Source organism: Tyto alba, unplaced genomic scaffold (assembly GCF_018691265.1).
Source record: "Tyto alba isolate M040663 unplaced genomic scaffold, T.alba_DEE_v4.0 Super-Scaffold_18, whole genome shotgun sequence".
NCBI classification, from domain to species: domain Eukaryota; kingdom Metazoa; phylum Chordata; class Aves; order Strigiformes; family Tytonidae; genus Tyto; species Tyto alba.
In genome coordinates, this window is record NW_024881280.1 from 23,786,465 (window position 1) to 23,811,043 (window position 24,579).

The 24,579-nt window shown below is 40.4% G+C and overlaps 1 protein-coding gene across 5 annotated transcripts in view; it reads left to right on the forward strand.

Annotated features, from left to right (window-relative positions):
• TTLL5 (tubulin tyrosine ligase like 5) overlaps nt 1–24,579 on the forward strand; it is a 146,612-nt gene that overhangs the window by 77,445 nt on the left and 44,588 nt on the right. For all 5 annotated transcript variants that reach the window (XM_042791291.1, XM_033008589.2, XM_033008590.2 and 2 more), the window contains one exon: nt 8,599–8,753. In XM_042791291.1, coding sequence (XP_042647225.1) covers nt 8,599–8,753 — 155 coding nt within the window. The remainder of the gene's footprint in view (nt 1–8,598; nt 8,754–24,579) is intronic.

A 24,579-nucleotide genomic window follows, 5' to 3' on the forward strand; every position in this document is an offset into this window, starting at 1 on the left:
GGCTACAAGTGTCCAGATGTTCAGTTACTGTGAAGTTACATGTGTGCTGTAAACTTAAACCTGAGCCTACCTCCTGGTAATTTGTCAGCACCTCTGTATTCTTTTGTTGATTATTATGAGAAAAGCTAAGAGAAATTTAACAATTGCGTTAACTGGGCAAAGTGATGGCGGATGAAGTTCAATGTTTACAAATAACTGATTACAAGACAAGCAATAATTTTAACCACTTAAAATAATAAGCTTTAAATTAATAAATTAGGGAGGAAAAATGAGTTTTGTTCTGGAAAGGTTAGTGGAGATGCCTGTTCTAAGTCAAGTTGTAAGGGCAGCAAAGAAAAATTATTAGCATGTTTAAGGAACAGGATAGGAAATATTATTTAATTATGTAAGCATCGATTACATACCCTTCCTTGAAAAACTGTTTTCAGTTCTGATTGCCATTCCTAAAGTGAATTCAGGAGACCCAACTAGGATTCACAGATGAGTGACTTCAACAATTAACTGCAAAATGCAATTTTAATGAGGAAGTGAAAATTTGTTTAGGGAGGAGGTAGGTATGAAGGAATTAAACAGAGCAGTGGATGACAAGGTAAATAAAGTTGATTTTATTAATGTTTCTCATAATAAGAAGGGGATATTGAGTTCAGTAGGAAGACATCAGAGTGAAAACTGATAATAAAAGTGAATAGTTACTCTCACAGAATATACTTACCTTCTGAAACTTCCTGCAACAAGGTAACATTAAGGCAGAAAGCTTAACAGGCCATAGTTACCTCAGACAGAATAATGAACATTTTGCAAATGGTAGATCCCCAGGTTTTAACATACACAAATAACAAATTAATTTTCCTTATCAATAAGATATTTCAGTTACATGCATGGAAACTAAAATTTCTTCCGTCTTCTGAAATATGTCAGACAGGATAGCAAGTTTGCTGGGCCATTGCTCTGAACTGACCTTTTGTCTTGTATACTGAGGAACATGTGCTATGCTGCTGCTTCCATATTTATGACTTTCTTTGCTACATTGCTTTACTGTAGTCAAGCTAAATATTTCCTTTATGATAAGTGAGTTATTGAGACACTTGTGAAGAAATCAGTATTTGAAATTAGCAGTTCCCCTAGTTATGGCATGTGAATGATTGCTGGTTATTTTTACAGAGGGATGATGTCTCTAGTGTAGTGGTTCACCTGCAGTGTTGCCACTGTGTTAACGATACTCAATCCGATTTTTAAATTGTCCTGAAATTTTCTTGTTCAGTTTGCCCATTGGCTAATATGAGCCTAAGATAGTAACAGTACTACTGGAGAATCAAGACAGATACATTGGTGGTGAGTTGGAGAATGAAGCCTGAAGATGCAGTTCGGTAAACCCCTTTAATTCTATCGGGACTTAATTCACTTTCTTGCTTTGAATTGTGATATAGGGACCTTACTGGCTACTATGTTACTTCTGGACAGCTGAAATAAGAGGGTTTTTTGTCTGTAGCTACTGTTAGCCATTGGCCTTTCCTGATGGATAGATGGATGAAGTCTGTGACCAAAATAATCCAGACTTCTTTTCCCTCTGCTGTGTTCCTTACTAGGCATTAATCCTAAAGTCTTTATTTCATGTATGTTTAGCATAAAATATTTCTGTGTGCTTGTATTGCGGGACTTTCTATGGGGAGGACATTAACATGCACAGCATGTGTGTAGATCCAGAGCCAGGTGGCTGGATCCTGGATATGTATGTGTTTTTCCTTTGTGAATAGCATGCTACTTTTCTCTGAAATATGCTGTAAGGTAAAAAGGTTTTCTTCTGCGGTGCTGGGTCTGTGTGAGGTCCCTATCACTGGCTGGTGTGGGGGGCTGTGGTTGATATCTACCAGGCTGTAGTGCTTTGTAGTTATTAATGCTAGTGAACTGAAGAATGCATTGAGTTGGCCAGCTTCACCAGGAGGAGGAGGAAGAGAAGGAGGAGGGGAAGCCTGGTGGGAGCTCTGCCCCTCTGTGTGAGGGAGAGTGTGAGATTTCAGGACCCAGCTATCATTAGGAATAGCTCCAATTCTTCTACCCAGCCAGGGAGTTTAATCACAGGGATAACATCAGACCACCCAGGCAAGGGCTATACTGAGCTGTCTCCATCTCTGCTATGCAGCCAGTCAGTGCCCAAGATCCAACAGCCAGGACTCCTGTAAACATGCTGACAGATCCATAGGAGGATGGGGCACTTTCTTCATTCTACATTTTTCATTTGGACAAAAGGTGGAAATTAGCAAGAAGCAAATGAGCTTACTAAACCTTAGGACAGGGGAGAGGGAGTAGGGAATAATTGGAATGGGCACTTTACAGTGCCTCAGAGTGACCTTGTGGGAATAATATGCCACAGGAATCCCAAATTAGTGAGCTTCATTTTAACATCAGTTACAACAATATTTGAACCCACACCACTCCTGGGTTACCTGTCTCAATTACACAGTGTGCTACCCTGGCCTGCCTTGTCCTCAGCAGAGGAAAAGTGCTACAAAGCAAACTGCCAGTGTGCCAGAACACACTGTACAGGTCCCAGTGGGCATCAGCTCTTTCAGCTCTAGACTTGAGCAGTGCAACATGGTGACTGCAAAAAGACCATGAAACTCATGGTGTATCAAATATTTGCAGAAATTTGGTGAGGATATTTTTTCCACTACAGGGTTTTTTTCAGTGTTTAGTCCCTTGCTTTGTCTCAACCCACTTTATCTGAGTCTTAATCAGATTTATTTTCCTTATTGTAACCATTTGGTCAGCTTTTACTCTTCCACTGATGGGAGAGGAAAGGAAGTGTAAAGAAAAAAGGCTTTCACTGTAACTAGGAAGAGGAGCAAGAAGCCAGGAGACAAAGTCTGAGGGATATTTTTCTTTCCTCTTTCACACAGCTCTGCACTGCCACAGGGCCCCATCTCCTCCTCATCCCCAGGCTGTTCACACAGGAGCTGGAATTACTTTTAATACTACTGATTTTGTAGCATCAGCAGTAATATAACTGGTCTCAGCAGAGGTTGTAGGAAGCGAAAATGTTGATGTCGTTTCTGCAGTGCTTGAATTGAACCCCTTTTGCTCTGAGGCTCCAAAGGGAATAGGAGCAGAGACTTTTGTTATGATGCAGCAACATCTGCAGACCTGCAGAGAGTTACCAAATGGGCCAGGCTGAGCAGCTAAAATTCATGTTATGGGTAAGATTACACCCTGATCATCAAACATTTGATAGGACTGTACCTTACCAAAATCACTTCCACTGGGAAGATTTGAGACAGATTGTTTCTAAATGAAAGCCTGACTTTTTCAGGAGAAGGAAGAGGAGGGGAGTTCAGCCATCCACAGCAGCAGCGCTAAGTTGTTTTTTGTTTTTTTTTTTTTTCATTGTTAAATGGATGCATACGCTGGAGATACTACAAAGGAATTTGCAAGTTTGTCAGGTTTCCCAGGAATGTCTCTGGCAGGTCTTTGTCTGGAACATTTTCTGGAGACTGGAACACTTGTGCTCTGTATGCATATGTATATCCTGTAAGCTGGTAAGCTCTATAAGTAGAGAAGGAATGTCACAGGCCTTTGGCCAGATTAGCTTTGGTACACACACAGATTTCACACTTCCCAGCCTGTTAGCCTTCTTTTGGCTAGTTGCTCCTGCAAATTGAAATCTGTACATAAAATGTAGGTGTTTTAGTATGGGGTGTGGTCAGCGAGCTGGCCTGGGTAACAAAAAGGTGTCCCTAGAAAAATCTGTTTGTATTACATGGTTTCTTCAAGGAATTTGTAGTAGGTATATTTTTGCCACTATTCAGACAGTGAAAGAGAGTGTGTGTGTGTGAGTGTGTGTGTGTGAGCGAGAGAGATATTTGTGGTTTGGGGTTTCCTTTTGCCTCTTAAGGAAAGAGGCAGGTTAAGATCTTGTGATGTTTCCCATACTGGGATGGCTTGTTGGATTCCACTATCTTGATGGATTAAGGCAGGTGAACGTTTTCCAATTGTACTGGAAGACCTGGGTGCTCTGCTACACCAAGTCACGCTAGCCTGTGCTAGATCACAGATGTACATGGGAGTTCTGTGGTGAAGCCAAGAAAATGCAACACACAGACTGGGGAGAAGACAAATTAACAGTGAATATTTATATTGTTGTAGCTTCTAGTCATAGTCATCTCTGAAGGCTGAAAGAAGAAAAATATAACTGAAAGAATGCAGAATTTTTTTTTTTAATGGGAATTTGTTAGCTCTTTCCCTCTGTTCCTGGGAATATAAATATTTCACTGATCTCGAAGGCCTCAGGGGTATGTGTTGTGTGTCTGAGGAAGGCTTGGCAGGTGAAAATACAGTGACTATGGAAGCCAGGTGATGGAAGAAAATAATTTTTTTTTTTACAAGCTATTGGATAAAGATGGCATTGCTGGATGAATGGTAAGTAATAAAATGGAAAATTAGGGATTGACTGAAGGGTCTTAAAGGAGTTAAACTGAGCACACAGGAAAAAATAGATCAAAAGGCAAAATAGTACAAATGATGAGACATTTTGCACACTTTCAGTTTTGTAGTGGAATGTTTCCTTCTTTAAGCTTAAAATATAGTGTCATCTTGTCCTGTCTGAGGCATCAAAACCTAAAGATTTTGGTCTGGTCATAAGGTGGAGGAGCAGTAATCTTATGTGTGTCTTACAATGATTCCTGTCCTATCTTTCTTTAAAGGAAACGGTTTCTCAGTGAACTGTTGATGTTCATATATACCTTTGAAACTTCTCGACAGGCTACATTGTGTCAAAAACTTTGTGACATTAGGTCTCCTCCTGTTTCACACTGTGAACTTTTTATCATATTGAAGGTTTTTTTGGAAGAGACAATAAAGTAGGCTTATGATGACTATGTTCTTTTGGCATATCTCTTAGTCTTGATCTTTGAAATGTGGGTCGAACTCTGGATACCTTTTCCCGCTCACCAATCACCAATCTCCAAATGGAAATGTGAGATGTGTGAACTCAGAGGATGCAAATGTGACTCCAAGTAAGAGAGAGGGTCTTTAGGCTTTGTAGATCTCCAGTCCCCAGCACTTCATAGGCAACAGGTTATGACAGGCCTCTGGCAGAAAAATAGTAAAACTGCCAACTAGGGAGTGTGAAGTCGGCATTTTTTGTAGTGCATTGCTTGCCCAATGTTGTAGCAGTGAAACTAGTGAAACTCAGAATCTGCTGTTCAGGATGAAATGAAAGTGAAAAGTTAAGTCACTTTTCAACTCTCTGCCAAAAGGGGCAGAGTAACACCTTCTAGTGATGATGTGTCCCTGTTCACCCTGGTTGACTCCCGCAAACTAGCAAGAGAAACACTTGGTCTTTTAGGAGGCTTTTCCTGAATCCATGGAGGCTGATCTGCAGCACTTTTTATTATTTTTAAAAAATTTTTGGCCATTGTGAACATTTGCTGCTTTAGCTTATTTGAAACATGAGGCAAGATCAAAATGAAAATACTTTATTTTAGAAGAAAGGTTCTTGAATATGGTAATAGGAAACTACTGAATGAATAGTATAATGTAGATCAGAAATGTGAAAGATATTAAGCTCTTCTTCTGACTCTTGCTTGTCATTTCTTAAAGGTACTGTACAGTGGGCCTTTGTCCGTGGGATGCTATTCATTAAAAACAAATTCTATCCTGGAATTTTCTTTATTCCTATCTGTATTTGGAGATTTCATATTTTGTATTTAAATTATAAAGCAGATTAACAAAAACAAAGCCCTTACTCATATCCAGCACTTTTGGGTATCATTCTGTGTTGTGGCCTTGCTTTCAATCTTTAATTTACTCAGAAATAAATTTCTCTGAATAAAGCAAGACTGTAGAGATCAATTTTTTCAGCCTATGTGTCTCTGCTGTCAAGAAGGCAAGTGTATTGCAGTCATAAACTGGTAATGTTTAAAAAAAAAAAAAAAAGTATCTCAGCATTATGCAGTAGTTCATCTTTTGGCTTATTATTATATTGAACTAAGTATAACAGCACATATGTGCTTTTAGGTTTTCTAATACAAGGCCTTATTTATTGATATGGCTGTGAAAACACACATATTCTTCCCTCCGCTATTTCTTGATGTTAGATAATAAATGAAGTACATCAAGTGGGCTCTCCTTCATCCGTAAGAGCTTTCTGGGATTTACTATCCCATTGTGTTCTTCACATGTTCCTTTCAGCTTGTGACCTTTTTGCTGTCTCTAACAGTTTAAATATTGTGGCAAAACTTCATGAATCATTCTGTCATGAGAGATATTAGTTGTGTATTATCCTGCCTTTCACAGACTCCACAGAGAACATATTGATGTGAGGAGAGATATTTAAAAATAGGGATGCTTGGAGCATGTCATGCAGTACACACAGGTCTCCTGTAATACTGCCAGTGTCAGGAAAAATATTCTGAAGTCCCTCACTGCTAGTGAAAAAGAGGAATCTTACCAAGCAGGAGAGTTTGATCAACCCATCTTGATACGACTCAGTGTGAAAACAAACTTTTATTCTTGAAGATCCACACCAGTAACTACCTTTCCTGTTGAGCCCCACTAGCCTGCCTTTCTTGGTTTTGGAGGGGTGGGGATGTTGTTTATTTTATTTTGCTTTCCACTACCACAATTTCTGAAGCTGCAAGATATTCTTTATGGAGGTTTTGGCATCTGCTTTGGTCCAGGTGCTATACATTATCTTCTTTTAAGCCAGAGTAACAACTGATTTGCTAAGTATTTGCCTCTATATAGGGAAGAATACAGTTTCATCAGGTGTGCAGGAGGACTAGTGACTAAAAAACTAAGCCACTCTGCTGAGCACAGATGTGTTGGGGGTGCCCCAACAATCCACCAAGGCAACATCCTGACTAGCTAATTACAGCAGCTAAAATGTCTTGGTGCATGGCACAGAAACAAGCAGTAACACCCATCTGGGTGGGCTGGCTGCAGCTAAAGCTTATACTCTTGCTGGTGTTCTCTCCCTCCTTCTGAATCTCTTGCCTGTATTTAATCCTGCTGTAGTTTAAACACCTGTCTTTCTGGAATGTGTTAAATGTCCCCACTACTGATGCTGAGCTATTTGCTCACCTGCTTTGCTTAGAAAGACACCTTTCAAATAAACAATGATACAGTATTAGAGAGGAAAGCATATCGTATTAATTGAGCAGGGGTGAGGCAGTAATTCATCAGACTAAATGGTTCTTGGTATCAAGATGATGAGGAGAGAAAATTGGATAAAGTCATCTTCATTTCACACATTGGATGTGTTAGCAGAGTTGTGATCACTGTTGCTGACAAGCAAAGAATTGTATATATCCTATTTCATTTAGCATGTTGGCCTCTGTGTTGGCCTCATTTGCCATTCTTGCTTCTTTTCAGACAATAAACTCTTTGTGGCCAGAAACTGTCATTGTTAGGTATTTGTATAGTGCCTGGCACAATCAGAACTAAACCTAGTTTGAAGCTTTCTGTTATTGCAATGAAAATGCTTTAAATTTTAATTAAATTCTACAGAAGACAACAACATTTAAGGGTGAGGTGGAGGCATCAAAATGACACCTAATGCTGTTTTCCATATAAGATGGTTAACACTGGCCACTACTCAACTTGCCTGATATATCCCACTGTAAGATCTTGTTTTAAATTACTTGTAATGTTCTGAAACTTTTTCCTTTTGGACTCATGTTTTCTGTGCTTAATGCTCACTTTTCAGAACACTTAAGGGAAGGCGAAGTGTTCTGGTCAAAACCCAGGCTCAATTAAAAAATAAAAATTAAATCTGTGCATTTTAATGTCTTTAGAAACTTTTTTTTTTTTTTAAAATCTCTGGATCTCCCATGCTTTGAAATGTCAATTTGGAATTTAAAAATTTGTCCAAGCTTGATTGCACAGTAACTATCTGAAAAGCTTCAGGTGAAATATACTCAGCAGCACCTGCTAGAGCTTCTCAGCTTCCTGGAGCTTCCTTCCACACTGAGGATCCTAAACTGAATTTTTCTGTATTTTCACTTCTGGAGTACTGAGGCTTGAGACCCCATTCTCCTGTGTTCTCAGTGACCTGGCTCATGTTGGGTCATGTGTGGTAGAGTTTGGTTTTGAATTTTATATCCGAGGTATGTGTGCTGTTGGGTTGTGCCTGTACATATGCATAAAGAGGGGTAGAGAGAGGACAGACGCATATGGCTGGCTTAGTGACACAGCTCATGATGACTGGGCAGAGACTCTGGTCTCTGCTCAGTGTGATATGAGTTTCTAGCTTTTGTTTAGTGCGTGTAGAGTTAATTTTTCACATGGCAGGAACGTGATGTTGCTTTCTTACTTCGGGATTTTTGCCCCATCTTTGTTCTTTTCCTCCTTTGTTCTTCTGTGAATGGAAGGGTTGTAGTTTTAATGCTGGTACTTGAATTAATCTCAAGCCTGGTGGCTGTTAGTGTCATCTCTCCCACTGCTTTATGCAATTAGCAAAGTTTTTCTGCATCTGAAGATTTCACTTCTCTAGCAGTCTTTCTTCTCTTGGTGCATACTCTATCCAGTTTAATTAGCAACACCTTTTACTCTTTTCTTGGCTTTTAATTCTGATGTAATTTTTTTTTTCTTTCTCCTCTTTAGTTAACAAACCTGAACTTGGCAAGTGGAGCTATTAGCAAGGGGGATGCAGCCGCCCCACAGAGCTACCAGTCACCACTCAGCAAAAGAGGGTCATTGTGGGCTGTTCAGTCAGACACTCATATAGGTGACAAAAGATCTGTCTCTTCAGCAATCAGGTAAGTTAAAATTGCTGCTCCATCTTTTTGAAGAAGAATGCAATGCACTCAGGAGCTCATTTGTAATTTGTGTTTGGCTTCTTGCTCAGATGATAACATCTAAGGGCCTAGTACTGGATCTTCTTGGGACTATCCTAGAAACTAGGCCTATGAAAATAGAGGTATGTTCCCAGAGCTGGCAGGTTCATGGTGAAATAAGGGCATGGATGAACACGTAGAATGAAAGGGAAATGTCTGTTTCTCTTTGATTGGTTCTCATCCCTACATCTTTAAGTTTAGGTTTGCTGGTGCTGAGACACGTATGCAGAATGCAAGCTTATGCCTGATACTGCAGGAATCTCCACTAAGGCCTCATCTTCATGCTTTTTCCTTGAACAACAATTTTAGATTGTTCAAAGACAGAGCAGCATCTTTCAGTGTTTATAAAAGTTTATTTTTCAGATGGCTTCTTTATGCTCTTTATGGATTTTGGAAATCAGAATTTACAGTCATGGCTGTTATGGGACTCAAGGCAGAAGACTGTGATTCTGCAGTAAACCCATTCTTCTTGGGGTTGAAAGAGCAGCAAGATTTACCCCAAGGATTCTGGAACTTGGAAGCTAGGAGCAAGGCAAGCTTGTTACAGTAGACTAGGCTGAATACAGGCCCACAACTGCAGATTAGAGTTCTTCCTTTGCCACTTCAGTAAATATTATTTAATCCTTTGCCTGAGCTTTCATTTTTGTCTTTTAATATAGAATAATGAGGCAGAGCTTCTTCAACACATGAGTTTAGGACTGGAAAGCACAGTATATATTAAATTACTGATTCTTGTCATTGGTGCCTGAATGCTACTGGAAAATGGAGAGAAATGAGAGAGGTAGACACACAGTGTAGAAGACGTGACCTGAGTGGTCATCTGTTCCCAAATGAGTCCTTCACTAGGAGGATTGGAAGGGGATTTTGAAAGCTCAAGTAAAATTGTTCTTATTTCATCAGTCACTGCTTTTCGTCCTGCCTGAAGAAGAGGAATGCGAGAAATGAATTCCTGGCCTGTTTCTGTTCCAGCACAATGTTTGCCTCTGGGGTTTAGATTTATTGAAAGAGGTGGTGGTGATTCTGCTCTTGGAGCCCAGCCAGGCGAGCTATTACCTAATCCAAATAAAGAACCCATCCAACAGGTGTAAACTGCCTTCCCTTCCTACATAGCTTGAGAGAGCAGCAGAGTGCAGGCTGTCCTGGAGCTTCTGTTCCTTTCTCAACTCTGCTTACACCTCTGCATGGACTCACACACATAGCTGGAAAAGGATTACTCATGGACAAAATCTTCTGTTGCTGAACTGTGCAGAAGTCACTATTTGCCGCATTGCTCTGAAACCATTTCAGTTATAAGTTACCTTATAATATATATAACCTTATAACCAGTAGATCTGAGAACCCACCATTTAATGCCCAGAACTCCACTCTGAATGACTTCCAGGGCTGTGCCCCATCTAGCATTGTGTACATAATTTTAACACCTGTAGAAATTCTGTTTTCTTTTGTACAGCAATCCAAGTAGTTCAGAATTGTCTGGTCACAGCTGGTATAAGATTCCATCTTCGAACCTTTTATGAACCATTTGGTCCTTCAGTACTTCAGTTTCTCTGTTTTTATCCTCAGATCAAGAGACAGAAAGATGTCTTAATACTCTTTACTGAATTACTTTATCTTCATGGCTGCTTCTATTGAATGGCCAGAATACCAGAAGTTAGAAGTTTTATGTAAATCTGTAAATCAAAAAAAAGGGATTCTTGGGCAGTGCTGGATTGCTGGGGCTGTGAAATTTTATTTAATGAGAGAATACCAAAAGGCATATCAAGTCCATGATATATGGAGATGGCTATCTTGTATCGTAAATACAATTTTTGCTAATCAATCTGTTACATTGGAGGCAGCAGTTCATAGAGGGTCATATGACGGGTGGCAGCCTGTGCTGGGTGCTGGATTATGGTTTGAAGAAGAGCTTCCTGTTTTGTTCAATTAAGGTTCTGGTCTGTCAGTTGTAGAATTTGTCAAGGATAGAAATGTTTTGTAAATGGGTTTCTTAACTGGCTTGCACTTGACTGCAGTTCAAACATCTGCCTCTGAAACTCAGTCCTTACAGTTTTTTGTATGGCTCTATGGTAAATCTAAGCCATTTTAGTGCTACTAAGGTTTGTCTGAAATTTTGTTTTGGTACTTGCAATCTATAGGATTCAGGCTATTCTTATTGAAAAATCTTCCTCCTCTTTAATTCCCACTCTCCCAGTACTTATCTAAATGTTTCTCAAAAGAAGTTCTCCCCTCTTTTGTTGAATTCTTTTGACTGTAGGAGATGAGGTGCCAAATCAGTAGTCTACTTGTAAAAAAGTAAAGATGATACTGAGTTTATAACATAGAGACAGAGAACAGGTCTGAATATGTTAAAATGTTATTTTATAAATCTGCACTGCTGTGCCTTTTGAGAGATTTTTTTTTTGGTGTCACTTTTTATAAACATGGGTGCTCTTCCCACTCAAATGATGCCCCAGACAAAGAAGCCTTCAGGGCTACACAAAAAGTGAGATGTTCCAAGTTGTACATGGGCTTACTTCTAACTACCATAACATGGCTGTCAGCCTTTACCACGTTTGCTGCAGCACTGCCTCTGTTGCCCTCCATAGCTCATTGAGGCTGTGCCAAATCTGCTCTCTCCTTTAACCCTAGTCCTGTCTCAGTGCTCCATTTCAGTTCTATCTCAGCTTCTCACTCTATCCATCAGGCATGATTGTCACCCTTTCACATTCTGCTGTAAAGGCACTAAACATAGTTAAATGTTTTGTTGTAGAAGTATTTAAGATTCCTATATATATTTTTTTATTACAGTTTTAATAATGTAATCTAAGGACAACAGATATGAAAGTGATTCCTCATTATCCAGTGAAACTAATTTCCAGTCACTGAAGCCAAAACCTTACTAGAACTGCTGTTGGAAAAGCATTCTCTTGAAAGCGTTCTCAGTTGCATAACAAAGGTAAAAAATCAGGTGTTTAAGACAATGAAGCTTGTTGATTCAGAACCTAAACTAACTTTTGAGTACCTGTTGGCAAATAGTTGCATAATCCCTACTGGTGGTAATGGTAGATGTTCCTAAAAGCTTCTGGCACTGGAATCTGCAGCTGCTGTGTCGCTTGTTTTTTGAAAAAGACAGTGGATTTCTCCTCAAAGAATAAATTGGGCTCTGCAGGTCACTTATCTCCAAGACTTGGACTAAAGCTAGTGAGAAAGATTTCTTTCTAACTGGTACAGATTTCTGTGTTTTCAGTGGGCACCTTGGATTAAACAGCAGCCATCCTTGCTCAGGTTCATCTTTTAGAACTTGTATGAGCAGTCAGTCGGCAAGAATTCAGCAGTGAGATGGTCAGTGTTTTCTCAGATCTCTGTTTCATTAGCTTCTTGTTCTTTCATAACATCTTTGTGAAACCTAAAGACAAGACCAACCTAGCTCTTTTAAAGTACTCAGCATATTTTTTCCATGGATCTTCTGACAGGTTTATCTAACTTGGTTAGGGCAGACAGGCAAGCAGGATTCCCTGTCATCAATCAAAGGGTAGAATGGCAGTTCAAATTATCCCAGCAGCCCTGGGAGGGCTACTGCAGCCAGAAACAAGGGATTCTCCTCTTCTCATTGCTTGACATGTCCAAAATACTTCTTAGCTCATAATTTCAGCCAAGGTGCTCAGGTTCATTGAGAAATGATGTTTTCTTGGCAGGCTGTCTAATCTGGGTTAAATTGTATAAAACCAGACTTTTTCAATTTTCTTATCTGAAGGTTTCTAAGTTTAATTTGCTCTGGTGTCATTTGCAGTGGTAGTAACAGTGGCAGCTGCTCAGGGCTTCACGGGCTGTGTGCACATACCGGCCATATGTCCAGGTTCCCAAACAGGCTCTGCTTTGTGTATTTTCATTTTCATTTTTCCTTGTGTAGAAGTACTGAATGAGGTGGGAAACCAGAAGATGCTGCCTAGACATTTGGTATCTCAGGCTTTCAGGAACCCCAAACAGTATACTGTCTCTGAAAATTCTGGAAATATCTAATGTGCAGTAAGACTGCAGCTTTTCAAAGGAATTAGACTTCATGCCCTTTCACAGCATAGTTAGAGCATTCACGTAGTAGGTGCTTCTGGTACACATTGCATATATTTACAGGTCACATTGCATATATTTACTGCTCACATACAAATCAACTGAACTGTATGGGTGCAGGAAATCCAGTAGCTCTTAAAACATTAGCTTCCTGTGCCTGTTATAATAGCAAATATGTATTAATTTGTGTCCCCAAAATTCTACACATAAAAATGATTGCACTCTTGCACACCCCAGCTCACAAACTAAGAGCCCTATGCTGCATCTTCTGACAATCTTGCACACTGCTTTTGTAGTCTCCCAAACCAGAAACTTCTTTTTAACCACTGGCCTTTCTTAGACTTCACTGTGTAGTGGATACTTTATATCCTCCTTCCCCACTTAGTGCCTACTGCTGCTTCATGCTGGTTTCATTTACTGCTAGAGGTATGTGTGCTACATTTTCTAGATGTCAGATGTTCTACTCTGATCATACTAAGTATATATCCTTTGAACTCGTGAAGATGTGGAAGAGTCTCTGATCTCCTTTGAGACTTTTTTCTGTACTGGTGTAAATCTCTTCTCTATTCCCACTGAAACTTTGAGGTTTGCCAGAAAGACCCCAGACAACTGTCACAGGCTAGTTGCAGTTCACGGGTCTTGATCCTTTGTGTCAAAGGGGCAGCTCACTGAGTTTGACATAATGGGAAGGTGCAAGTGGCTTCATTGTTTCCTCAGTTTTTATTTTACATTTTGGAGATGTGGAATGTAAAATAAGAAATGAGGCTTGGACCTTGACTAGACAGGTTCTGAATAGGTATGAGAAGAGTGAAACTGGAATAGCCAAGTTATATGCCAACATGCAAGGCGATTCTCACGATGATAGAAGGATGAACACTTGATGGGACAGTCTTGCTGTTTTGCAAGACTTGTGAGCAAGGACAGGGTGGGTTTAGCATGGCAGAAGCAGCATGGATATTGCAGTAGGAGCTGTGGGAAAGAACTAACTACATATGGGCTTGCAGCTAGAAGTAAGGATGAGAGAGTTCTCAGGGATCTTGTCAGCTAATGCCAAGTTTTTATAAGGATAAATCTATTTCTCTTTATTGCATATGTGTTGCCTTGTAGTTCTGCATCTTAAAGGTTGATAGTGACTTTAGTCTCTTCCAAATCATTTGTTTCAAGCTCCCTGCAGTCTCTTGCAAGGTAGAGGCTGCTCGACTGCTATTCTATGCCGCACTTGCCAAATGGTCAGAGCCTATTTGTTTGCACAGCATGTAGGTGCAAGCTAACTTGGAGACTGTGCTGCACTGATGCCTCTGGAGGAAATGAAGGGAGAAAGCAGCAGGCCCTGAGGGCTACACAATAGGCCTTCAGTTTAGTTTGAGCAAACTGCGTTGACCTTAACAACTCCCTAGCTAAGCAACACAGAAGTGCCAGAACAGCAGCAGACCAACAGCACTGACTCCAACCCTGTGCTAGCATAGCCACGTGTCTGTTCCTTTCTCCTTATACCTCTTGTCCTCTTCTCTTTTCTCTTTACCTCTTTACCTTAATGCCTAAATTAATTAAATTTCTTTATTTGAGGTGAGGAGTAATTGAGAGTGGGTACAGTGATTTTCCATGATCCCTTGTCTGCATCTCCTTGGCAGCTCTGTCATGCTGATTCTGCCTGTGGTCCTTCAGAAGCAACATTTCTGAGAGCCCTAAATTTGGGTTTTGGTCTATTATTACCTTCTGCTCAGAGGAGGTTTGAGGAGGGCGGGCAAAAAAATAGAAGTACTGCCTGGGTAATTGTACATTCTTGTAATTCATCCTGTCTCTAGTTTGTGCATGTTCTTCTTCTACCTGTGCATATTTGTGCCAGTAACAGCCTTCCCCTGCCCCAGCAGCCTCTTATGTTTTTGTTTTTGTTTTGTTTTGTTTTGTTTTTTTAACACATCTCCCAGGGTCACCAGCGACAACTTGTTAACTGTGGAAGTGAACTGGCTGACTTACACTTCAGAAAGATATGGCTTGCCTTGTATTTTTTTCTCTCTCTCTATTTTGGTCACACTAAAGAAACTTGTGATGGCAGGTCCAATTACTCTCCATCCTGCTCAGAAATCGCCCTGAGCCTCAGCACCATGGGTTGGCACAGTCCTGAAGGATCCCTGCTTCCCACAGCTAGGCCTTGGCTCTGTCTGTCTGGAGCCTCCGGGAGAGGAAAGGCGGAAAGCTCGTGACTTGCCCAGACAGTCTGAGGCCTGGCCCCGCAGCCTCGGCTCCCCAGACACTGTTGAGTCGGACTTGGCTGGCAGCCGCTGTGCTGTTACTTTTCCGAGGTAATAAGTGAGATTAATCGCAGGACCCTTTCCAGAGGCGAAGGGGGTTTGGGCCACGTGCAGGGAGACTGTAGGAGCCAGTGCTGGGGCTGTGAGCCGGAGGCGAGAGCTGGGGCCTCGCAGCAGGGCAGAGCGGGGCACCAGCAGACTTGTGCGAGTGTGGCCCCTCTGCTCTGCTGCTTCTGGGAGGCTTTGCTGGAGCTGCAGCCTGGGGCCTCCCTTGGACCAGCTCTAACTGAACGCAGGGGGCACAGTGTCTGCATTACCTGCATCTGCTGGCCTTGGGCAATTATAGTTTGGGCAAATAGCTCTCGAAATTTGAGGGGGCAGGTTTCTCCTTCAACTGCACGACTTCCTTTTCAGCAAAGATACGGGGACTTTTCCTGTTATTCCCAGCAAGTAGCCCGTGTTGGTAGGTGGAGCTGAGAGACAGGGGTTTCATAGCTTCCCCCAAGCCAATACTCTGTAGTGGGTTTGGGTTTTCTCATTTCAGCTGCCTCCACAAACTGACCTAACCCTAATGTAGACATAGGATTTGCCACCCTGGACTGGACTGCTAATCTGTCTAGTTTGCCCATCCTGTGCTTCAGAGCAACTACCACCACCATCTTCAGTAGAAGCACAGAGAATGTTCCGATGAGCCACAGTGAAATTCCCTGTCGGGGGGGAAGCTTGCTTTTACCCTCCAACTGTTAACAGCTGGCTTGTAGTTCTCACAATATTTTCTGTTCTACATATATTTTTACTTTCTGGAAAAACTGTAGTTGCATTGAGCTGTAGCAGTGAGTTGCACAGGTGAATTACTTATTATGCAAAAGGTCCCTTTTTTTTTTTTTATTTTCCTAAATTTGCCAAAAGTCTCTGCACACTTAATACATGAAGGCAAACAGAAACGCTTGATTTATTTGCTACATTATTTATTCTCTATGTTTCTATCATCTCCCTTCATATTTGTCTCTGCTAAACTAAACAGTGCCGTTCTTTTCAAGTTCTAAATGGAAATCTTCCCAGCCCTCTAATAATGGTCTGGCTGTCTTTATAGAGATGACAAGAAATGAAAACAGTACATCAAGTAGGAGTAAAACATTGGTTTTATGTAAGTAACACTATTGTATTTTTATTTTCTAACTCATAACTTACATATATTAATATCTTGGTGACTTCTGACCATGCTAAACCCTGGATTTTTTATTAATATGCAGTTGTTTTTCTTTGATTATTGCAGTAAATGTAAAACTGAGCGACAGGTATAGGCAGTTCATGCTGATAAATTTTTTTTTTCCCTTCCTCACCAGTGAACTCTCCTCTTCATGCTTTCAGCTGCCACCAGTGGATTTTGTTGGCTGTGATGGAAGTCACATGCTGTTTTCTGTTCTAATAAAGATCTAATTCAATATAAAACAAGTTGAAATCTTTTAGTGTCTTGCACTTCTTGACTTATAACCTCTTTCCAACCATCTGTGATCTTAAATCTCTTTGAGATACCCTGTGTAGGTTCTAGATATATCATACTGCAAAGTGACCAGCAGATTTTTCCCTTCCTCTTCATTTCTTTAAACCTCCCAATCACCATTAAAATAGTTGTTTTCCAGAGTGGCGTTCAGAGGGTTAATGTGGCTGTAGGTCTCACTTCAGTAGAGGTCATGGGGGAGATGGTCTCTGCTGCTTACAGCCTTCTAGGACTGAGGGGACCCCCATAGTCTGGTGCTCTGTGGGAGCAGCTCTGGCCACAGCAGCCTTTCTCTCTAGAGGAGTTCTGAAAGGGTTACAAGGGAGCCTTGGCTGTTTCTTTGAGCTATTTGGAAAGGACGGGCCTCAGACAGCTTGGCAGGAACCTGGGGCCCTGTTTTTTCCAGCCCAGCCCTTCCTTCTGCACAGAGCTGTCAGGGAATCCCACGAATGTCTGGTTTCTCCCCTTTCCTAATTTTTTTTTAGCAATATTTTTATCCGTCCCTGGCTCTTCCCCACACAGGGACCTCAAATTTTGTCCATTGATTGGTCTTGCAGGTAGTGAGGTAGAAATGAAAGCCGTGCTACCATGCCATAGCTAGTGGAATTAGTTCACAGTTGTGCAGCTGTGAAGGGCATTGGGAAGTTTCCCAGAAGAGCGTCCTTTCTGGCACTGATCTCAGGGCAGGTCCATCTGGCCTAAGAACAGAGGGATTGAATGGGCCCATCTTTGAACTGTGCTATTCCTGTGGGTCACAGTGAGGCACTCTGAAATCTCAGAGCTACATGTTTTATATCCTCCCTACCAGACACACAACAGAATGCTGCTTTGTAAAAATGGAAATCCCCTTTGTAGGCCAGACTTATGAAGGACAAGACCAGTTACCAACTTTTCCTTCATTTGCCTCGCTCTCCAGGGCTGTCCTGAAGTTGAACTCGTTGTGAATATTTTGGAGATTTCCAGGTCTACACAATACCTTTTCACTTCAAGAAAATGGAGGTGTCTAGAGGGTAGTATTAGAAATGAAGTTTGGTTACTGGTGAGAGCAAAGATCTTGAACAGTTGTGTTGAAGACATTGGTGTTGTACAGCTGAGAAAGAGAAGTTGAATTAGGATGATCTTGCTATCTCAGTAAGCCTGTCAGATGTTGGGAGCAGGGTGTGATCTGAGATCTGTGTGGAAAGCCTTTCCAGAAGGCAGCCCTCATGTGGGGCAGTCCCTGGACAACTCCCTGAAGTCAGTAGGCAAAGAGCCTGCAGTCAAGCTCAGATGAGTTAAGGGTTTCGGTGACCAGGTACAAATGCCAGAGCAGGAGGTAGCAAAAGGAACCAAAGGGTTTTCCCTCCTGCTTGGCTTTATTTTGGGGCTACCTTCCATTGTACAGTGAAGTTTCTACCACCAGTGCATGATCACATTTTCCAATCCAGCCCGAGGTCATGTTTTAGCTTGGCTTGCTCAGGCTTGTGCTCTTTCTGGTGTTTTATCCTGTAGTGTAAATGGGAATTCCCTACCAAAAGCACAGAGAAACCCCTTTCCCATCCCTGAAAGTGTTAGTCAGCCTTTCCTATGAAGATCTTGCTTTGTCATCTAATTTTCCCCACCTTTCAGACTGGGGGAGTTTTGTAGCTGACACAATAGCTTGTGAACTGTATGCTGTTGACTCCATTACAGCCTGTTATTCTCCAGGGCTTCTCTGGGCTGCAGATATCAAGCAGCAGCTGTTTGTGAGCCATGCAGGACTCCAGCGTTTAACAAAAACCTCTTTTGAAAAAGGGAGAGAGAAAAAAATGCATAAAAAAGTCAGGAAGTATTTCAGCTTACCTGTGCATGTGGTGGCAGCTTTGCTTGGTGATCCTGTTCACTAGCTCATAGGTTTTTGAAGTGTACATATATTGTGTAATCTGAAGATGATGGGGCAACCAGAACTCCACTGTAGAATGCCAGCTTTTTGCTAAGAGCATAGTATGCATTATAATAATGAGTAACATTCATGGTTAATAATACTTTCTTAGTCTTTATCCAACACTGTATACTATCAGCCAGTGAGTTGTTTGACCAAAATTCCCTAGGTAAGAGGACTTGTTTGGTAATGAGCAAGAAAGCATTTTGGTGGTTATTGTATTGTCCAGAACCAGTGCCAATTACATAGATTTTTAACTACGCTCTGCAATGTCAGGACAGAAATACCAAAATACCAATGTATCCAGAGTCCTTTATCATGAACAGTTATTTCTAGGGTTTCATTTTGTAACAATAGTTGAAAGATGGTTATACTCTTTTTTTTTTTTTTTTTTTTAAAAAAAAAAAGACAAAAAAGCTAGGTAGCACTTTAAGATACCACAGTTTCCAGACACTCTCCTGTTGCACTCAGTGAACTTTTATTAACATTTCTCATCCAATTACTGTCCACAGCAAACCAGGTGGGGAGAGGCCAAGGCAGCCTGGCTGATCCAAGTCTACTGGAAACTGGCCCTGAGACAACAACCTTTAGTAAAATGAATTTCAAAGTGAGAAAGCCTTATCAAAGACACTGTTTATGTTCCAGCTGCTGGTATCCATGATGTTGCATGGCTTCTTTGTTTGAATTTCAGATTGCATCTGGCTCAGTAAATGTCTTCCACTGCCCTTCCTACCTTTCTGCTATCTGACACATGGGACTTGACTGAAAAGTTAGTCTAAGATAATTGTTATCTGGCAGTGCTGACCGTGCTACTTGGCAGCTGTCTGTCAAGGATGCTTAGCCTGGGCAAGAGTCACCCTTTGGAGCAAAAGGGCTGTGGCTTATGTGGTCTTAACCTTTTGTATGCATAATTACTTCTTTATTTGCTTGTTGCTGAAAAAAAAAAAAATTCTCCATGAAGAATGTAGCCAAGTTGGGTTGTGAATATCTTCAGTGTTGAAAATTGAGTTTTCTTCAAAATTCAGCTCAGAAAACTTTCAGCTTGGTAGACTATGTGAAGAGGAGGAGGAAACCTCATGTCTGGACCATCTGTTTCTTTTTTGATATTGGGATAAAGATGCTGGTGAGTAAAGAGGTGTCAGCTTTTCTTCACTTAGCATCTTGAAAAGCTGCAGATGCTGACTTGAATTTGAATAAGTTGAAGAATTTTGTTTTTTGCTGCTGGTGACTGAGTTCAGATCCAGAAGGAGGTAACAATCATATCAATGAAGGTTTGGCATTCCTAGAAACTGTTTGAACTTTCAGATCCACACCTATTTTTGCAGCTAATACAGCATTTTCAGGGATTTTTCTTTTCTGAGATTTTAGCCACAGAATATAGCATAAATTAAATAATACTCTTTATATTAGTTAGAAGCTCAGGTTTGACACCTGTGTTGGTCTTTTATGGTACTGATGAATAAGTATCTAGGATTTATGGCTTCTATCACTTATAAACAATAAATCTGAATTTCAAATGAGAACTTCAAATGAGTACTCATTAAAGACAACATATAGCTTACAGTGTAGTGACTTCTACTCCCCATGGCTGTTTCCTGAAAGATCTCAAACTGTGGTGTTAGAAGAAACTTGAAATAACTTGTTAGATGGAGTGATCTGTTCAATATATTTCTGATCTCATCTCCACTACCAGACCCTTGGGTGTAAGATTCTTTGACAGTCTCATGATGCTAAAGATTTTGGCTTCTCTGTAAATATCTTCTGGTGGATGACAAATTGAACAGCAGTTAAAGGCTTTCCAACTCAGGCAGTCAACATGGCAAAGAGAACACCATCTCATCTGTTGTGAAGAAATCAACAAGAACAATGGTGTATGTGGAAAATCTAAGCACAGACTCTTGAAACATTCAGAGAGCCCCGAAAGTGATTCTTCAGAGACTTTGTTGTTCTTAAGATGAGGTGCATTGTTAAACACATCTCTTTATTAGAAAGAATTGGATATAAGATCTCCAGGATATTCTCCAAGAGAGTGAGACTTTGATTTCTACTGACAGTGATCCCCCTAGCCTTCTGTTTCCAAAATTCCTTACCAAAAAAAAAAAAAAAAATCAAGAAAATTTAGAGCTTATCCCATATGAACCGTTCCAATAAAGGCTGTCTATTAAGATTTTTTGGAACAGCTGCCTGTCATAGAGTTTGGTTTTGAATATTGAGAACTTGCTAATCTTTCTTCAAATTTGAAAACCCTCAAGAAGGAGCTGTGTTTTAATGTGGAATTAATTTCATTAAAAATCCACAGGAACAATAACTTTGTTATCTATTAAAGTTCACAAGTATTTTAATTTTTTATTTTAATTTATATAAATAAATATATAATAAATTTTAAAATTATTTATTAAATAAAATGATAGGTGCTGTTAAAATAAATATGAAAGCCCAATTTTAATAATTTGATTATTCTGGTATATTTCAAGAAACTTGGATCCAGTCCATTTGTAGTCATTTAAATATTTTGTCCCTCCATTCAGGACATTGTTTGCATAACTGATTTTGTTTTTTTCAAAGGTCAGAGTCATGTTTTCATTTGTTTCTGAAATTCCACTTTCCTACTGCTGATGCTATCCCAAATGATTTAAATCTGAAAGTATCCTCTACTATCTGTGTAAAGAAAATGAAAGGTATGCACAAATTTCTAGGTTGTTTTGAGGCATAGAAGGGAGAATGTAATTTGTGTAGCGCAGTGGTTTTCTTTATTGGTATTTTCTAAACAGAACAAATTCTCTGTTAACAGATTATGACCTCTGAAGCATATCAGAACCTGAATACGTTAGTGTAGACATTAGGCCTGCGTTACTGAGGAGCGTGTCTGTGAAAGGAATGAGAACTGTGGTGCTGGATATTTTGTTGTTTGCATGTCTTGCTCTGAAATTATCTAAATTCCTGATATGTATTTTCATAGATTGTGAATTGTTCTGCTTGTTGCTACAGAATGCATGGTTGTTTGCATCTTGCTTATGAAAATCTCACTCTGGTGTTTATGGGATATATTGTTAGGTACCAAAACTGGCTAACAACTGCTCTTGTAATTTACTTCCAGTTTTTTTCTAGTGTCTGTTATTTGCCTTTATCCAAGAGCTTGCTTACTGTCTCATACTCCCAACTACTCTCTAGAGAGCCATAAACCCAGTACCCAACATGAAGGTTAACCTCTTTGCACATGTTACTGTGTTCCGCTCGAACCATCTGGAGGCCATGTTTGGTCTCTTGTTTGTCTTGCTACAGACTCATTTTCTGTGAAATGTACCAGTTGTGGCCTTTGTGAGGAAAGTCTACTCTATTTAGAACATTTGCTGAAACATCATAAAAGGCATCAAGTATAAAGAAGTGGCATATAATGGAGATTTCTTGATTGTGTACTGGACACTATTGTTACAGTCTTCTCTTGATGTGCCTTATCTGTACTGGGAGGGGACTCTTGAAAGGACATTATTCCACTAAATGGCTGGGATATTTTAGTCTGTCCTTATAAGGGTTTAGCATCTGCAGCTGCATCTTTGATGTGCTCATGCTTAGCATTACATGCAATTGGTGAAATTCCTGAGGTAGTGATTCCATGGTTCCCATCTGTGTTCCTGAGTCTGGGAGCTTCTGACTAATTATACAATTTTCTCTGTACACTGTAGGAAACAATTCCATTTTGGCTCTAGAAAAAGGGACTGGGTTGGACTGGAATATAGGATTACATAACTTTTTTTCATCTTTAACCACAAATTCCTATGAAAGCTATTGCACTTCCTCTGCAGATACCTGCTCTTGGCTTTTGGTTTCCAGAGTCATTAGAAATATTCAACACCCATATACAGTCCAGAAGACCTAGCAATTGAAAGGCCTACCCAAAATCAGTCATTAAGGAATCAAGCAAAGTTTCATACCTAAGGAAATGGCACCATCCCTAGATTCCTATTCTTCTCAAACACCAAGGGGAAAAGATGGATATAGTATGCAGTTGGGATGACCAGCAGAGCTGGCACAACTGCTTCATAGACTCTTCTGTTCACACTGAAGGAGGAAACATCGCAAATACGGGTGCCTGTTCAAATGGACAGATCCTAAAAGCTTTTTTCTAGGTGCTGCAAATAAAACCAGTGTTTATAGTCTCTGCCTCCTAGCCTGCAGTTGTAGGCAGAAATCTCAGGTAAAAGACTGCAAGCTCTAGGTGATCCAAGTAATTTTTTTGCAACTTGAGCATCTTTCGCAAACAGGGTATGACAGAGAGGGATCTTTCAACAAATCCTAGACAAGTCTGGGAACTGCCTTTAAGAGTGTGCCAGCTCTTTGTACTATACAATATTATTATCCGAACATCCTTTTACTTATCTTCCTCTAATGACAGACAAAGTCTGTCATCACATTTAGCAGTTTCCTGGAGAAAGATATTGTCAACCCAGTTTACTGAGGTAAGCCTGCACCTTTTCTGTAGTTTCAGAGGTATAATCACAAATTCCCTGTTCTCTGCGCTTAACTGTGGTCTGTCAGCTGGTGTGCTTGGTCAGCACGTGCTTCGCTGCCTGCTGGGGAAGAGGGAGACAACTGAGTTGGGGCTCTTCCACAATTTTCCACTCCACCACCTGCTTTGGAAGTGGCTGTAGAACTGCCAAACATGCTGAAGTGGTTAAGTGTACCAGCTCCTAAAGAAGCTGAAAGAGAGGAGTGGTTCTTGCCTGATGGGTTTTCAAAAGGAGCTGAGACTTTGAAGTTCTGTTTTAGCAGCTGCCAGGTATGCTGCCTCAGCCCTGTGCAGTACTTCTGCCTCCAGCCTTCATGCATTGCATTCTTCTTTATAGTGACAGGATGGAAAGAGGAAAATGAAAGAAAATTAATTAAACCAAGAATGTGGGTATTAGCAATAGTGTTGATTTATTATATTTTACCCTTTGAGTTACAGTGTCTCATGCCACGTGTCAGTGAAGCACCTTGCACTTGCGTAGGCCTATTAGAGTAATAATTTTATTTCACTTCCGTTTTCTTTGCCTCTCTAATTACCGCTTCCTCACCTCTCATCTGCTTTATGTCCCCTCCCAAAATAACCATAGTAATTTTAATCTTTTGTTCTGTAATGACCACATAAAATAGGCAGAGATTTACATCCATGATGCCCCATAACTTCTTGCTGAGACTAGAGGGACCAGATCATCTTTCCAATAAGGAAAGAGACAGAGAAATGTGGTGGCTAAACCAAGGCTTCGTATAAAGCCTTTCAGTGCTGTATCTGCTGGAGGCACTTAGCTGGGAGCTTCCCCTTTACTCACTTAACTCTTCTCTGCCAAAACCAAGATGCTATAATTCAGTTTATTCCACTGAATATTGAACTTCCTTACAATAATGTGAACTCCTCTGTGATTTTTCTTGTTGAAACATTGGATTACTGGAAATGTTGCAGGCTGGGCTCTGTTTTCAGGCGAAGAGGTAGATGGATCCCAATAGGAGGTGGGAATTTACGGGACAACATTAGGAGTGGAATGGGGACTGTATTCTGTACAACTTAAGACAAAAGACCAGCAAGGAGGCCAAAATTGTTGTAAACTGAAATAGTCTCTTCTGGCAAGGCAACATGCTTCTGTGGTATTAATCCTTGGAGGACAAAGTGCCAAAAAATGGGGAGATTCTTGCTCTGCAGTACTTGAAGAGCTTGCTTTTTCAGGTAAGGCTCTGTAAAAATAAAAGTCTTTACACTCTTTTCTTGCAGTTCTTTATAATCCAGTCCTGGTATGTCATTACTGTTTCTGGAGGCAGTGGAGGAGGACAGATACATAGGAAGTTTTGGGAAGGAGGTGCACTGGGTTTTTTTGTTCCAGTGCTGGCTAGTTTTTTTTTTTCTAAAATATTTCCTCTTTCCATATTAAAAATTGATAACATGTAATTCAGAATTGAACCTGCCATTCTGTTTCAAAGTTATTTTTTAGGCTGCATTTTAGCTATCAACAAAGTACAGCAAATTTGTTTGAAAAAATACCTTGTGCATTTTTAGGGTAGAATTATTTTCTGAAA